This window comes from Rhinolophus hipposideros (assembly GCF_964194185.1).
Source record: "Rhinolophus hipposideros genome assembly, chromosome: 16".
Lineage (NCBI taxonomy): Eukaryota > Metazoa > Chordata > Mammalia > Chiroptera > Rhinolophidae > Rhinolophus > Rhinolophus hipposideros.
Window position 1 is genome coordinate 60,240,122 of NC_138062.1, and position 16,195 is coordinate 60,256,316.

Sequence of the window (16,195 nt, forward strand, 5' to 3'; positions counted from 1 at the left end):
GACTTTCCTCCTCCAGCAGGTGGGCACCAGAGGAGCATGGATGGGCCTGTCAGAGGTGGCTTGAGACCAAGTCCATGGGTATCCCCGAGATCTGGGCAGATGAAACCCCCTTCATGCCGCTGTGAGCCACTGCTTTCCGGGTCCCAGGCCAACCGAGGAGTGAGGATGAGCAGGAGCTTGGGGGCATGGGTGTCCCCACATGAAAGGAAGTTGGATCCTGCCCTCTCCTGTCTCCTGGAGAAGAAATGGGGACCCTGGCTCTGTCCCCTGCAGCTCTGAGCAGGGGCTGTCATATTTTGTGTGGCGTGCCAGCAGTGGCCTTGCTGTCCTCCAAGTAGAGGAGGACAGCCACATGCCCACCGTCGGGCTAGGCTGGCCTGGAGCCAGCTATGCCCGGGCATGTCCATTTTCTTACCCTGCATGCACTCTTGGCTGCTCCTGTGTGTGAGGGACCCCCAGACCCTGGTCTCATACATGTTAGAAATAAACATGGGTGCCTTATAGAAGAGTGTGTTAACTTCTAAAATACTCCATCGCCAAAGTCAGACATCCTGCTGGAGCAAGGGGTGGTGGCTTTGTACTTTCCCCAGAGCAGCAAGCAGGACCAACTGAGAGGTCAAGGTCGGGCCTGTCAGTGCCCGATGCCAGGCAGGTAGTGGAATCGGGTGCGTGCTGCACGTGCCCCTCAGGAGCGGGTCCACCACCTCCTAAACCCCAACTCCCCTCTTGCTCCTCCTGAGCAGGTCCCTCCAGAGGTAACCACTATTGGACAGGCTGCAGATAGAAGTGAAAACACAGAAATCACAACATGAACAGGGCACGTATCTCCTCGGGAGCTGGAGCTGACCTCACGTCTTGGTTCTCCCGCAGCATGTTCTGCAGAACTCAGTAACTGACATTGAGGTTCCTTCTTTCTTTTTTCCCATTACAAACAATGCAACCACACATGCTTGCTTTCTTATGAATATTTTTTGGGTACCTTTTTTGGAGTGGAATTGCTGGGTCAAAGGGCACAACATTTACAGTTTTGTTAAGCTACGTACAGGGCAGTGGGATCATGCGTGGTGCCTCTGATGTGAGCTAATGTTGATGCAGTCATTATTATTAAATGACACCCACGTTTGTTTTAAGATGTTCATCTTGGAATCATTTGGGGTTTACAGAAAAGTTGCAAAGACAGTCCAGTGAGTTCCAGTCTGCCCTTCACTCAGTGCCCCTCATTAACCTTGTGTCAAAGCCAAGAAATTAACTTGTGTGCGGTGCCACCAACTACCCGCCAGGCTGTATTCCAGTCTCATCAGGGTTTCCACTGATGCCCTTTCCTGTCCCAAGATCCAACCCAGGCCCCCACGTGGCATTTATTCATCACTTAGTCTCTTACAATCTAATGGTACTTCTTCAGTCCTGGTTTTCATGACCTTGATAGTTTGGGGGGCATTTTGTGAAATGTCCCCTAATTTGGCCTGTTTGCTCCTGATCAGACCAAGGTTGTGGGTTTTGGGGAAGAGCATACCAAGGTGAGGTGCTCTTCTGGCCACATCCCATCAGGGCTCTCTGACATGCACACATCACCCTGAGGTTGACATCATCCTGAGGTTGACCTTGACCACCTGGCTGAGGTGGGGTCTATAGGGTGTCCCCACGGCAGGTTACAGTCCTCTCCTTTCCCTGTCCTGTTCTTTGGAAGCGAGTCGCTGAGTCAGCCCACATTAAAGGGTATTTAGAAAATAATTTTTCATCCAGAAAAATATAAAAAAGGATACATGACCCATAATTGCATTATCTTGATAGCTGTTGACATTTAAAGGGAATAAAAGTAAAAACTACACATAGGTAGAAAAGAATTTTGACTTGTACAGAAAGTACTACTAAAACTATTAAAAACTAAAGTCTTCACTTAAAAATAAGATAGGGACATTCCAGCCTGTCTACACACACACACACACACACACACACACACGTGCGCGCACCCACCCTTGGAGCCTTAATTCTGACCTGACCTATCATGCACCTTCCCTGTGGGCCAGTGGGTCCCATGGTGCATCCCACTTTATGTAACGTCCCTTTCACCTGCACTCTAGGAAACTGCATGCCTTCTACTTCCACAACTGGCTACGTCTGCCCCTCAGCTCAGCTCCGTGGGCCCTGCGGCCAGGTGACAGGCCTCTCTTGAGCTCCTTGGTGCTGTCAGTGAAGGGTAGAGATGGGCCCCCATTTACAGGTGAGGGAACTGAGGACTGGAGAAAAAAAGGACAGACACCGGGTGAGTGCCCAGCCTGGACCAAGCTCAGGCCGCCTCCATTTGAGTTTTCCCCACTCACTGCCTCTTAGCGCTGCCTCTTATGCTGGGAGAGGGCTGAGCCGCTGCTCAGCCCTCTCCCAGACTGTGAAATAGGGGTGACAACTCCCGAAGTATCATAGAACAGTGACTAGGCACAAGGCCACGCTGAGCATGAGGTCAGAGAGGTCATTGGGTTCTGAGGGTTATGTATATGGTCATCCAGGTGTTCCTGGGGCCTGGGTGTGAAGAAAAATCCCAGGAGAGGAGTGTGGGCCCCCAAATAAAGGCTCCTGCTTGCGGAAGGACCAGCGTGGCCTATAGACAAAGGCCATAGGCCCAAGACCCTGCTTATTGCTGGGAGTGGTGCACACCTGAAGCCCCAAGACAGTGTTTTGTCTCGGCCCACTCAGCCTGCCGGGCACAGCCAGGATGGCAGCCTGGACCCCTGCTTTGCCACGACTCATCCCCTTCTGCCTGTGGGAAGAGGGCACCTCCTCAGTCATTGCCGGATATCCCTGACATGCTGGCTGGGGGTTCTCACACTTCAGGCCCCAAGTGGAGCTGCCTTTGAGACACTGCCCCCAGTTCCTCCACCTGTCAGGTGTGTGGCTGCCCTTCTGTGCCACTGTCTGACTCCCAGATGCTTTGCCCTAGACCACGAGCTTCTGGAGGGCAGCCACTGGGCGGCTCGCTCTAGCCCTAAACATGGATGGAAGGAATGGGTTCCCGCCTCTTTCTCATCCTGCTGTTTGCCCATGTACCTGGGAGGAGAGCCCTTGAGGTGCCTCCTGACACTTCTGGACTTGGAGGGGTTGGGCTGTGGGGATTGGGCAACACCTGTCGGTGCGGGATCCAAGGCCCCTGAGGACTCAAATGGGGTGGGTGGGGGCCTGCCCAGGTGATCTACCTCCTAGATCTTCAAAGGCACAGGGGGAACCAGGCCAGTAGGAATTATGACTGCCAGTGCCATTGAGTGGCACCTGGATAGTGGCTGTCCAGATTGCGCTCAGCTGTCAAAGAGAGCCTGAAGGCAACACTCCCTTCTCCTTCCGTCGAGGCTGCCAGAGGGGACTGGCACAAGCTGGCACCACCAAGGAAAGTAGGACCTAGGGGACCAGGGGGACTGAGGGGACAGTGACCAACCTGGGGGCAAAGGGGCCAAGCCTGGTCCGGTCAATTAGCAGGGGTTGCAGGTGGAGTAAAGATAGGGATGGGACTGGGAACAGGGTCTCAGCCCCTGTCCACACCCAGCTCAGAGCCAGTGACCAAGCAAGCAGGCATTAGAGACTGGGACCCGGGCTAGGAGGCCTTCAGGCCCAAGCAGGTCTGCCCTCTGGAGGCCACTGGGGTCACTGCACAGCCCCTACCGACCGCCTAGGAAGGGGCTAGGGCGTGACCACAAGGGAGAGGGCCGTGCTGTCGCCCCCTTCCGCGCACCCACTACTTTGGGCCTGAGGGTTTGGCGGACCCTGGCTATCTGCGTCCGCCGTGTCCTTGACGCTATTAAACAACGTGGCCTGCACGTCCTCGGGGACTTGGAGAGACCCCACTTACATGGTCCGAACCCCAAGGATCCCTGCCCAGCGCCGGGGAGTGATGCCCCCGACTCATGTGTTCCAACAAGGCCGGCTTGCTCTGCCTCGCGAGGGCGTCCCTAGCCCAGCCTTCTGAGACCCTGATGGGTTCCTTTTTCCGACCCCCCCCCATCCTGGCCCTCCCCGAGCGGACACCGATCCTCCCCAACCTTAGGTGCGCACGAGTGACTCCCGAATGAGACGCAAAAAGAGGAACGAACGTAGGCTCTCCCGATCCAGCGGGGCGAGGTGCCTCACCCCTCCCGGTGCCTCGGCCAGGGAGGCCCCACGAGCTCCTGGAGCGGCAAGGAGCACTCCCCACAGAAGAGGGTGAGGGGACGCAGATGCACACGGTCCAGCAGGAACCTAGGCCGGGGAGGAGGAGAGGGGGAAGGGTCGCGCACGTGGCCGGGGGGCGGGGCTGGCCGCCTCCGCACCCCCCGGCCACGTGGGGTGCGGAGCCCTTCCCCATCGCAAACGGGGGCGCGCGGGGGTCCGGGAGGAAGCTCCCCGGGAAGGGGCGGGCTCCGCCGGCCGCGCGCCCCGGCGGGGGGTGGGCGCGCCCGTGAGGGGCGGGACGCGCGCAGAGGGGTGCGGCGGCAGGGGGTGGGGCCGTCGCCGCCCGGAGAGGGCGGAGCTTGCCGGGAGGGGGCGGGGTGCGTGCCGAGGAGGGAGAGCCGTTTCAGGGAGAGGGCGGAGCTTCAGGGCGCACAGAAGGGTTCTCAGAGAAGGGGACTGGGAGCCGCGCCGCAGGGGCAGGGGGCTCGCTGTGAGGGGCGGGCTACCGGCGCCCCGCGTGGGGAAGGCGCGCTCAGGGCTGGAGGGGACGCGCCGGGGGGCGGCTCCTCCCACCCGGGCCCCGCCCCCGGCGACCGCGAGCGGCTTGCGGCGAGGTGGAGGGCGCGCCGGGCGGGGGGCGTGGCCGCGGCGCCCCGAGGGGGCGTCCTCCGGGCGGGGCGGGCCGTGGCCGCCCCCGCGGGCTCCGGTGCGTCAGGGCGCGTCAGGCGGGGCGGGGCGGGCCGAGCGCGGGCGGCGGCGGCGCGCGCCGGCCTCCTCCTCCTCCGCCTCCCGCACTCAAGCAGCCGCCGCCGGCCGGACGGGCACCGCTCCCGCCGCCTCAGCTCCGTCAGCTCTGCCCGCGTCGCGCGCCCTTGCCCGGTATGTCGGCGGCTGTGGCGTGCGTGGATTACTTCGCCGCCAACGTGCTCATGGCCATCTCGTCTGGCGCCGTGGTGCACCGCGGGCGGCCGGGCCCCGAGGGCGCGGGCCCTGCCGCCGGCCTGGAAATGCGCGCGCCGCGCCGCGAGGCCTCCCCGCCTGGGCCACCGGGGCCGCCTCCGCCACCTCCTGGGGTCGCCCCCGGCGCCGCCGCCGCACCCCACCTGCTGGCTGCCAGCATCCTGGCCGACCTGCGCGGCGGGCCCGCCGCTGCCCCGGGGGGCGCCTCACCCGCCTCCTCCTCTTCGGCCGCTTCGTCCCCGTCCTCCGGCCGCGCCTCCGGCGCCCCGCCCGCGGCCGCCAAGAGCCATCGCTGTCCCTTCCCGGGCTGCGCCAAAGCGTACTACAAGTCCTCGCACCTCAAATCGCACCTGCGAACGCACACAGGTGAGTCCGGCCGTGCTCCGGGCCCGCGCGTGGGCGGCCTCTCGTGTCCCCACCCCCGCTGGGACCCCGAAACTGCGTGGCGCGTGGGGAGCGGGGAGGGGGGCGCGCCCGAGCCGCCGCCGCTGCGCCGACCGCGGGGGGTGGGGTCTCGGTGGGTGGGGCGCGCGCAGGGGGCGTGGCGGCCACGCGGTCGGGCGGCGCGCCGAGGGCGGGCGCGGCGGCAGCGGCTGGGGCTCGGGCTCGCGGTGCCGCGGGTGGGATCCACGGGTGGGATCCGGGCTCCCCGGCAGTCCCTGCTCCCCGTGGCCTCATTCTCTTTTACTTTCTGTTGCGTTCGGATCTGGGTGGTGGGCACCGTGATTGGAGCATCCAGCTCTGAGGTTCTCGTTCTTTTTTTTGCTTTGCCTCAGTTTCCTTTTCTGTAGAGAGAGGAGGAGCCGCGTCGCCGCCTCGGGTAGTCGCGTGGATTCACCCCAGAGGGCGGCGGAGAGCTTGGCGCGGGGCCAGCGTGGGGGGGTGCCCGACACGTTTCCTCTGTGTTTTAATAAGGCGGAGGGCGGGGCCGGGACTTCGGCTTGGGGCCTGAGTCTGGGGAAGAGGGATTTGAGAGGGAGTCAGGTGCTCACCATGTTTCCAGCGTGTTGGTTGCCCCCACTTGCTGCGGGAGCCCGGAAGGTGCGCGGGGTTGAGGGGGAGGGTTCTGTGACAGGCACCTCTCACAACCCAGCTGTGGGTGGGGTGGGGCAGCTAGGGGAACCGGGAGGCAGGAGGGCGCAGGTCACTCTTTCACTCTGTCACCCCTACGCTTGTCTCCCTGTGGGTCTCATAGGTTTCCATCCTTCACCCTGAGAATGGTCTGGGGCACAGGAGACCGCACTTTGGTGGCCAGCCTGGGTTTGAATGTTGGAAGTGTTGATCTGTTCCGCGGGTGGGCGTCTGGGAGCAGGCTGTGAGGGTGCCCTTAGATTTGGTGACTTGTCTCTGCCACTGTTTGGTGTGTGACCTACTTGCTCCGGGTCTGTATTCTCATCTGTATAAAAGGTGCACAAACGGCTGCTTTTCTCTGAGGGTCACTGGGTGTCACATTGGGCAACAGGAGCTAGGTGGACACGCTCCTATTGTGGGAACACGTGGAGAGGGTGCAAGAAAGCAGCTTGGCCTCAGTGCTGTGGCAGACACCTCATATGCGGCAGCCCTCCTGCCCTCTACACTCTTCCTACTTCTCACTCAGTCACTGACCCTGGGGCCTGGTGGCTCCGCCCACCTGTGTGCACTGCTGCCACAGGACTTGGGGTAGGGTTTACATTTTCTTCCACGGAGCCACCATCCTTCTCTGTGTGGTCACTGGATATGATCTCCTGTTAAAGGTAGTGGGGTCCCCGTGTCTGTGGCAAAGACATTCGGGAGTCCATGAAGACGGCCTGGTGCCCCTGTGGAGGGCAGAGAGGAGTCTCCTCCCCAGGGCGGTGGGTTGTGTGGCCCATTTGGGGTGAGTGTGCCCATCTGAACAGCACGGAGGGTCGGAGTTGGAGATTCTCGACAGAGGGAACAGAGAGACCCCGTTTCATTCCTCACTCTGCCCCTCCTCCAGTCCAACCTCTGGCCTGAGATGTTTGTTCTCTAGATGGTGTGGCTCCTGAGAGAGAGCCTTTGGGAGGACCCCCAGTGCCCTGGCTTGGTTTTCTTCAGACCCTGTTAGACTTCCCTGGTGGAGTGAAGCGGGTGGCCAGGCCTCCTCCCACCAAGGGACACTTCTTTCGGGTGTCCTGGGATCCTTCAGAGCCTCGGTAGCCCCCCACCCTGGGCAGTTGTGGTCACCCCCCCCAAGTCTGTGGACTCCGTGTTGGGGCCAGTACATCAGTATTGCCATCCCATTTTGAATGAGAACTAAGGCCGAGGAGGCCAAGTCAGGTGTCACAGGGGTGATGGCAGATGGTGGGAGGGCAGGAGCTAACCTTGCTGGGTCCTGCACCCGTGATTCTGGATATCCTGTCTTTATAACACTGGTGCAGAGACCTGGTGGGGCACAGCTCCTGGACGCACTGGCAGGTCCCCTATGACAACCACAGTTGCTTCCCAAGGGTTTTGGACACTTGTGTGCTTAATGATTGCTTGTGCAGTGTCTCCCCGACCCCCAGGTCCACAAAGGCCTGCCTGGGGTCTGTATAAAGGCCTTTTGCTTTTTCTGACCCCCAGGGGACGGGACAGCTGCTGTTAAGCTCTTTTTGAGGGTGGGAAAGTCATGCTTGTCCTGGGTGTCCCAAGGGTAGGGACAGATCTGACAAGAAGCATAATTAGATGCTAGCTGAGCCATTCCTGAGGGCCCTTGGGAGCAGTGCTGCCCCCACCCCCACCCCCCACCCCCGCCTGAGGACTATTCTCTCTGCAAAGGCAATGCCAATCCTGACCTAGGCTTGTTTGACAGATGAGTAGACTGAGGCACTGGAGTCCCTATCATCCCTGCTCCTTGGGTGCAGTGGGGTGGGGAGCCCATGGGATCTTTTAACAGGACCACCCAGCTGCACAGAGAGCAAGGAGGGCTGTCCTGTGGTCCTCCTTGCTCTGCCTGCAGCCCCTGGCCCAGCGAAGAGCTCTCCTGAGTGGGGTGGGCAAGGACTTTGGAAGCTGAAAGAAATGTTGATGCCGTTGCCGTGGATACGAGGGAGAGCAGGGAGATGGGGCGGGGGCGGGAGGAGAGGCTGGCTGTCTACTCGCTCTCCCAGCCTCACTCATCTCTAGATGGCTCCCCCGCCTGCGCCCCCAGTGCCCAGCTCGCCGTCAGCCATGTGTGCCTTGAGGGGCCTCAGTTCCCCAGACCCCCACCTGCTCGATGCCAGGGGCTCCCTTTAGTTATGACAGCCATAGCTGTCCCCTGACATTGCCCAGTGTCCCCTGGAGGGCTAGAGGATTACCCTTACTTGAGACCCTGTGTTTTACTCTAAAACCTTGTCTACTTAAGTCCAAGTAATACTAGTTGAGCACCTACTGTGTGCTCAACTGTCGGGATGACCCAGCTCTGTCCCCTGGGACCCTGGAACCTTGGGGGCAGGAGGTTGATGGAGGAAAAGGCTTCCTGGAAGGGGCCTCTTAGTAGAGACCTGAAGCCCAGGGGTCAGGTGAGGCGTGGAGGGGTGTGTCCCTGGAGAGGGAACAGCACCTTGGCTGCAGGGGGTGTGGCCCTGGGGCATGGATTTTAAGGTGAGGTGGGGAGGGAGCAGAGGCGGTGAAGGGTTCCATTTAATCCCAAGGGCAGGGTAGGGAGCAGGCTGGGAGACAGGCCAGGCTTTGTAGAGGCAAAGCGGTTTATGGAGAAGGGATTAGGGGTTGGGGAGAGGTGGGAGGCAGAAGCCTCAGAACATGGGATGGAGGAGGCTAGGGTGACCCCCAGTTTTCTGATCCAGCAGCCCAAGGGGTCAGGGTGGTGATGATAGTCTGCTGAAGGGGCCCCCAGAAGGAGAGGCAGGTGGGAAAACTGAGGTCTGGAGGGGAAGTAGCTACCCATCCCAATCAGAGTTGGGAACTGCCGTAGTGTCAGGTGGGGCTCAAGAGACAGGTGTGGAGGGGGTCAGAGGGACATTGCCAGGCTCAAGGTGTGCCAGGTTGCTCAGGGACTGCCTCCCCACCTAGCTGCCTCTTCCTGTGGGTAGGATATGGAGAGCAGCTGGAACTGGCTGCAAGTGCCTGTGCCCTACCTGGGGGGGGTGCCCCAACATTGTAGAGGCTGATAACCACCCGCCACCCAGGCTCCCTGATAAAGGTAGCCCAGATGGCCCAGCAGTGGGCAAATGATATCGGGTGAGGAGCCAGCCTCCCAGGAAGGGAGGGGGCTGGCTGGGCCATCCTCCCTCATTGCTATTTCCAAAACATCAGGTCTCTGGAACACACGTGTCTGGGGGCCTGTGGGAGCTGTGCCCCCTCACCCCAGGCCCTAAGAGCCCCCCCACCCCACCCCCCATTCATGGCAAAGATGTTAGTCTGGGTGGGAAGTGAGCTGGGGCAGCCTGGATCCTCCAGGAGGGAGGACGGAAGAGGGAGGGGCTGCAGATGGCTGTCCTTTTAAATGGGGGTAGTCATAGTTCCTACCTGTGGGGGGGGTTGCGTAAAGAAGATAGCTGCTGCTGAGCCAGAAACCTGAGCTTCAGTCTCTGGGCCTGTAGACTCTTTCCAGAGATGTGTCAAGCACCCAAGTCATGCCAGGTGGGTGCCCTCGGCTTCACAGTCAGGTGGGAGGGGCAGTATCACACCCAGGATATGCTGAGCACCAGGGTGTAAACGCCAGGATGGGGGCCAGTGGAGGGTGGGGACACCAGCTGTGTAAGGAGAGACCACTCTGAGGAGTGATACTAAGCAGAGAAGGGACAGAATTGACCAGGGAGAGGTTCCAGGCAGCAGGTATGTGAGTGGCTGGTGGGGCTGAAGAAAAGCCTGGGGGTGGGTGGGAGAGCGAGGGGCCAAGGTTAAGACTCCAGTTTTGACTCTGAGCCAGGGGCAGCTCTCGGCGGGCGTGGAACAGGGCGAAGACTGGGCAGCCCAGGCAGCAGCTAATGGACGACTACTGGACCAGTTCAGGTGTGAGCTGGGGACTGGAGCCAGAGTAGGGTCTGGAGATATTTTAAAGGGGGACGCTGACCAGATTTGCTGCCAGGTACCACGTGGGGAGGTGAGGGATTGAGATGGCCCTGGGGACATGCCTGCCTCAATTTTTGGTGGTAACAGCAGAGTGGTTGAAAGGGGACACCTACAGGAAGAGTGGGGGGACAGGGAGGGTGGTGGGTGGTAAGCCTTGAGTTTTTGGGGAGCAGATCCCAGGGGGTATTTAAGATCACAGAGCAGATGACCCTCCCACACACTGGCCTTTGTAAAGCTACCAGGGTGGTCAACAACAGAGGACCCCCCCCCCCAGCCCTGCCCTTCATAACCATCAATATCCTTCCTGTTGTCTTCAAAACTGTCTTTTGAGTTCTTCACCACCTGCTCAGGGACCATCTCCTTTGGGAAGCCCCCTGAACCCTTGCACCCCGCCCCCTAGTCTGCAGCCCTAACCTTCAGCTCTCCTGGGATGTTCCCTTACCTGTGCCCCTCCCCCACCCAAGCAGTCCACCGGGTAGGTGGGCATTTGTGCCAGGGCCTGCTGCCTGCCATACTTCCCTCCCTACTGCTAGGGATAACCTCAGAAGGTCATGGTGAAGCTTAGCTGTCAGACCCACGGCCCTTGGCCCCTGCCCCAGCCCAGGGAGGTGGGGCACTCTTCTTTGTGAAGGCTAAGCAGGCTAGGCTTGGCCTGGCACACGGTACAGGTTCGCCTCTACGAGGTCTCCTGGCCTCCATTTTTTGACGGTGCGTGGCGCCATGCCCGTTGTCCCGAGTTAGCCCCGGCCCCGCCCAAGTCACAGGGTCAAGTCCACTGCGGCCCCGCCCACCGCGCCGCCCACCGCGTGCACCCCAGCGCCAGTTCCAGCCTAGTCGGCCGCCCTGGAGCAGCCGGATGGTTGCATCTGGGGCCCGGGCACGCCCTGCGCCCCCAAATGTTACCCCCCTCCTGGCCAGTCAGTGGACTGAGAGGGTGGCAGGGCCTGGCATGTTGCAGGCACTTGCTCAACCTTGTGGGGGCTGGAATCTGCGCACACGGGTACCCGCCACCCACACGCGCTCCCCCAGCCACAGGGTGTGGGGAGGGGCTGATAGGCGTTCGTGATGGCGAGTTGACCCCAACCCCAGCGGGAGCAGGACCACGTGAGCAAGGCGGGCCGAGGCTGCGGATGTCCCCGCCGCCGCCAGCTACGTGCGGCAGCTGTGTTCCCGGCTGCGTGTGTCCTGCCCCAGCGCCGCTCTGGTAACCTGCTCTTTTCAAAGTGTAACTGCGGGGCGGAGGGGGAGCGGCGGGGACTAGCCCGCCACCCTAAATGGGGAAGTAAGCCGACTGCAGGGCACACTAACAGCGCGATGCCCCCTCCCTTCTGCTCTCCTTCCTGCTCCTGCAAGATGGCGACAAGATTGCATGCCCCCTTGGGGGGAGGGGGCCTCGCTGTCCTAGGTCCCGGGTCTGGTCGAAAGCCAGCAGCCCCAATAATCATATTTCCCTCCCCCAGCCTGCGGCCTTCAGGAGCTGTCAGAACCCAAGTGGTCGCTGTCGGAGTGGGGTTGGAGTCCCTTCTGGGGTTGTTTCGAGCCCCCTGATTATGGAGAGGACATCCTCGTGGCGACCACTCCCCCAACTGCTGCTGACCCTGCCTTCTGGATTGTTTGGGGGAGGCAGAGGGCGTGAAGGATGCAGCCTCAGGGATTGAGGGCTGCCTATGGTCTTGGGGACAGTTGCTCCCCGCGCAGCAGCAGCATCGTTGTGGCCTGTGACCCCCTGGGGAAGGTGGCACCAGTGCTCCTTCCCGGACACCTGGGCTCAGAGCCTCCTGGGCCTACCCGCCTCCAGCTGTGAGCATGACTGACAGGTGCCCCACAAGAAACCTGGGGGGCTGTTGGGTTTTGATCTCTGACTGGCAAGGAGGGTGGGAGAGGGCAGGTTTTCACCCAGCTCTTCCCTGGGCCTGGATGAGGGTTGAGTCCCTCTGGAGTCGACTGGTGCCTACATCTCCCCCCCTCCTCCCCAGGCCTTCTCTCTAGGGCAGTTCTTCAGCTTTCAGAGCAGAAATGTCACCGGGTCACCCTGAGAATCCAGGCCCTGTTCCCCCCCATCACTGCGGTCCCCCATCTCCACTCCCACTGGCTCTTGGTCATCTCTGCACCTCCCACTATCGGTCCTTTTTTGGGGGTCTTATCTGACCCCTTACTGAGGGCTCCCGTCTGTCTGTTTCCCCCACTACCTGACCCCCTACCGGTGGGCATATTCCTTGAAACAGGGCCTGTCCCAGTCACTGAAGTGTTCCGGAGTGGGCCTCCCAGTGTGTAACCCACGAGGAGACACACTGACCCCGGTGTGGGCCCCTTCTCCACTCCGTCCGTCTCCCTTTCTACGGGCCTCCATCTAGTGCCACGAGGGGCATTGCACACGCGCGTGGGTGACCCAGCACGCGTGTCCACATTCTATCCACGCACTTCAAAACCCCTGGGCATCCTGAGGAACAACGCCCGGGGATTCTACGGTCCCAGCTCCGGAAGCCTGGCCCCTTTGGCCTGGGCATGGCGGGGGTCGCGGGTGGGCCAAATCTAAGGGTGGAGCCCTTGGCGCTGGGGAGAACCTGGGGGTCGGGCGGCGCACAGCACGGTTCCGGGCAGAGACCCCAGACAGCGTGGGGAGTAGTAGGGATGGGGGGGGGCAGGCACGGCGGAAGCTCGCGGGGCAGGATGGGCGAGGCCGGTCTGGGCGATGGGAGGGGTCTGCGAAGGAAGTTGCAGGCTGGCGGCCTGGGGGGGGCGCCGAGGGCGGGGCAGTTCCTTCTGTTCTGCGGGGGCGGGGCAAGTCCAGCGGCAGAGGCCTCTGCGCCCCGCCCCTTCCCGGAGGTGTTGCGTTCTTCCCACGCCTTATTGGGCCAGTGGGGCCGTGCTATACCTAATTCTGTGGGGCTGCAGGTGGCTCGGGCGGTCTTTCACATGTCTCTCTGGTTACAGAGGGGCCACAGGGGTCAGCAGGGAGGGCTGGAGCACGGGAAACTGCCCAGATTGTGCCCTCCACTTTGCGCCCCAGGTAGTCATTTCCAAAAGGAGAGGGTTTAATGGGTCGCAGAGAGGCCCCGAATGCCCTAAAGGAGGGGGAGAAAGGAGTGTTTTGAGGTTGGGGACGGCATGGTCCATTTGCAGGAGGAGAAGCCCCTCCAAAAACCCAGCGTTCACATCTGTGTGGCGAATACTCTAGGAAACCCTCGTCACCGGGGTAGTGCCGTCCAGGTGGGCGTGTGTATGGGGAGGCCGCTGGGCAGAACCCAGCTTTTGTTGATTGTACTTTAACCAACAAAAAGTGCTCACTGTTGTGTAATTAATACACATTCCTAGGAAATGAAGGGCAATATTCATTAGGGATTCCTGAAATGAGCAGGGGTTCGTTTATTTTTGTGCATGTACATGTTTTAAATTCACACGCAGAATCCAGCCTCTAGAACGAGGGGTGTGTGTGTGTGTGTGTGTGTGTGTGTGTGTGACAAGTGCCTGGGATGCATTGGTATCTAATGGGACACCCCCTCTCCCTGTCCCCCAATCTCCGCCCCACTGACCACTGCTGTTTCTCCTCTGCCTCCTCCGTCCAGGCGAGCGCCCCTTTGCCTGCGACTGGCCAGGCTGCGACAAGAAGTTTGCGCGCTCCGACGAGTTGGCCCGCCACCACCGGACGCACACGGGGGAGAAGCGCTTTCCCTGCCCGCTCTGCTCCAAGCGCTTCACCCGCAGCGACCACCTGACCAAGCATGCACGCCGCCACCCCGGCTTCCGCCCGGAACTGCTGCGGCGCCCCGGCGCTCGCAGCACCTCGCCCAGCGACTCGCTGCCCTGCAGCCTGGCTGGCAGCCCAGCGCCCAGCCCTGCGCCCAGCCCGGCCCCCGCTGGCCTGTAGGGCCCAGTCCAGCCCCGCTCGGAGCACCAGCAACAGGCCTGCTCTCCAGGGCGAGCACAGACTAAGGGCGGCCTGGCCCCTTCCAGCATTCCTCTGAGGGCCCTAAGATGCCCCTGCCCCCTCAAGAAAGCAAAGAGGGCGTCTGAGACTGGACTGGGGTCACCTGGACGTGGCCCTTGGGAGGGGTGGCTGGGGCCCATGTCTGTAAATAGCCATGACTGGTAACTCTTCCCATCTGTTCAACTGGGACTCCAGGTGGGTCGCCTGCAGGTGTCCTCCCCCATTCGCCACTTCCTTGCTTTGGGGGGGTGTGTGGGCCTTGGTAGGGGGCAGCCCGGGAAAGGCAACCCCTCCCCAGTGCTTGAACTCGGCCTCCAGGCCTCTCTCTCTAGGTTGGGATGAAGTGTACAAAGAGCCATAGAGGAACCAGGGGTGCCTGAGGGCCCGCCTGTCCCCATTCCCACCTGTCCTGGCCCCTTACCCCACCGAAAGCCATTGGAGATGTTCAGGGAAACGGGGTGTGGCCCAGCCGCCCCCATTCGGGTAATCGATCTCAGGTGTCCGTGGGTTCTGCCCCACTGCCCGCCCACGGAAGGACTCCTAGGCCCCACAGCCGTGGGGGCAGGAGAGGAGTGGGAGGGTTTCGGTAAGGTCTAGGTTTTTGCTTCTGAGATGGGGGAGGGAGGGAGAGGAACTAGGGTTCTTCCAAAGAGCGTTTGACTCACTTTGGGGGGGTGCGATATTGGGATGTAATGAATGCTGGCTTATTTATTTTCCTGTCTGCTGGCTGGGGGACCGCGCAGCCCCCTTGGGTGGGTGTGTGAGTGAGAAAGATGGTGCAGGGAGGCTGGCGCCAGACCTTCTCCTGCAGGGGTAGGGTCCCTGACGTCTGTCTTTCCGCAGCATCACGTGACAATCATTCCCTTCCCTTAGGGACCAGACAGCCACTGGGCGAAATACACCTCTCTGCAGCCTGCAGGGGGAGGTGGGAGCTCTGGCTCCATCCTGCCCCTGGCTCTGCATGCCCCCCTGGGTGGTCCGGACCGGTGATTGACGTCCTGCACACGCAGACCAGAGGCAGGAGGACTGGCCCCCACCTCTGGGGAATAGCTCGTTTTTTTTGGACCGGGTAGAATATTTTTTCAGGCGCCAATCCCTTTCTTGATACGGGCCTGTAGGTGGTCCGTTGTCCTCAGGGGTTGTGGGGTGTGGGTCCACATGATCCGAATTTAAGGTGGGGAGTGAGTGCCGTGCCCTCTCCTGGTGGAGTCCATTGGATTTCATTTTGGACAGAAACTGAGGACCCCTGCCCTGAAGTGGGAGGGGACCCAGGCTCCGTGACTCTAGACCCTAAAGGGCCTATTCCACCACCACTGGATGCAGGTTTGTGACATCCCCGTGTGTTCCAGAGCCTCCTGATTGGGGCCTGGGTGGCTCGGGTGGTGGTGTAGTGGACTCAGACCCAGACCCAGCCTGGCAGGATCCAGGGACAGGTGCCTGGGCTCCTGGGGAGGGGGTGGGAAGCCCTTTTGGAGTTGGGCTGGGGAGGGTCTTTGGGTCCCGTCCCTGGGCCGGTCTTTGCAGGCCTGGTCCATCTGCCGTCAATCCTTCCTCTCAGAGGTGGTGAGGTGCCTTGTCTGTGGGGGCAGAAGGGGGCGGGCCCGTTCATCTGTGTCGGTGTGGACATCCCCTTGGTCGTCGCAGGCCTGGCGGGTGCCTGTCGATCGGAGGTGGTGTGCTGGGCCCAGGGCTCTGGCGGCTGAGAACCCTGTCTGGCTCCTCTCCAGGGGCCTGGAGAGACCTGCACCCTTATGCCCCAAGGGGCCGGTGGTTAATTGGGACCTGGTTCCAGCCACTTAGCTGTCACCTCTTAAGGGTAGGGACTCGTGCTTTGGGGAGGTGCCCTCCTCCCTGCCTTGCCTGGCCTCATCCTTGTATTTAATTAAACAAGCCCTTTTCTACCCCCCATTCAGTGCCCGTATGTTTTTTTCCCATCGCCGGCCCCCAGCGGGTGGGTCCTCTGAGCCCTTCTGTCCTGGTTACCAATGTGGCTCCAAGGTCACCAACCTGGGAAAACTGAGCTAGTGAATGCACGGACCTGGTGGGGTTCTTGGCAAGTCCACAGTGCCCGGGACCCAAAATAAAGCCCCCTGCAGCAGCGCCCGCTGCCGCCCTGTGTCACCTACGCCTCACGCAGCTGCGCCCCCCGCCCACCTTCTTGCTCCGTTACCAGGCAAC

At 61.2% G+C, this 16,195-nt stretch overlaps 1 protein-coding gene across 2 annotated transcripts; it reads left to right on the plus strand.

The window, feature by feature from the left end:
- Positions 1 to 4,874: 4,874 nt before the first annotated feature.
- Positions 4,875 to 15,924, plus strand: KLF16 (KLF transcription factor 16). 2 transcript variants are annotated; one of them, XM_081077117.1, is made up of 2 exons: positions 4,875 to 5,460; positions 13,656 to 15,924. In XM_081077117.1, exons 1-2 carry the CDS (start codon positions 5,016 to 5,018, stop codon positions 13,955 to 13,957), a joined length of 747 nt encoding a protein of 248 aa, XP_080933243.1. In that variant the 5' UTR covers positions 4,875 to 5,015; the 3' UTR covers positions 13,958 to 15,924. The 2 variants fall into 2 exon arrangements, with proteins under 2 accessions (XP_080933243.1, XP_080933244.1); XM_081077118.1 differs by lacking the exon at positions 13,656 to 15,924 and adding an exon at positions 5,871 to 7,851.
- Positions 15,925 to 16,195: the final 271 nt, after the last annotated feature.

Coding starts and splice junctions, on each gene's coding strand:
- KLF16 (XM_081077117.1), top strand. CDS start 5,016: ATGTCGGCGGCTGTGGCGTGCGTGGATTACTTCGCCGCCAACGTGCTC. Junction 5,461..13,655: donor GCACCTGCGAACGCACACAG/GTGAGTCCGGCC, acceptor TCCTCCGTCCAG/GCGAGCGCCCCTTTGCCTGC.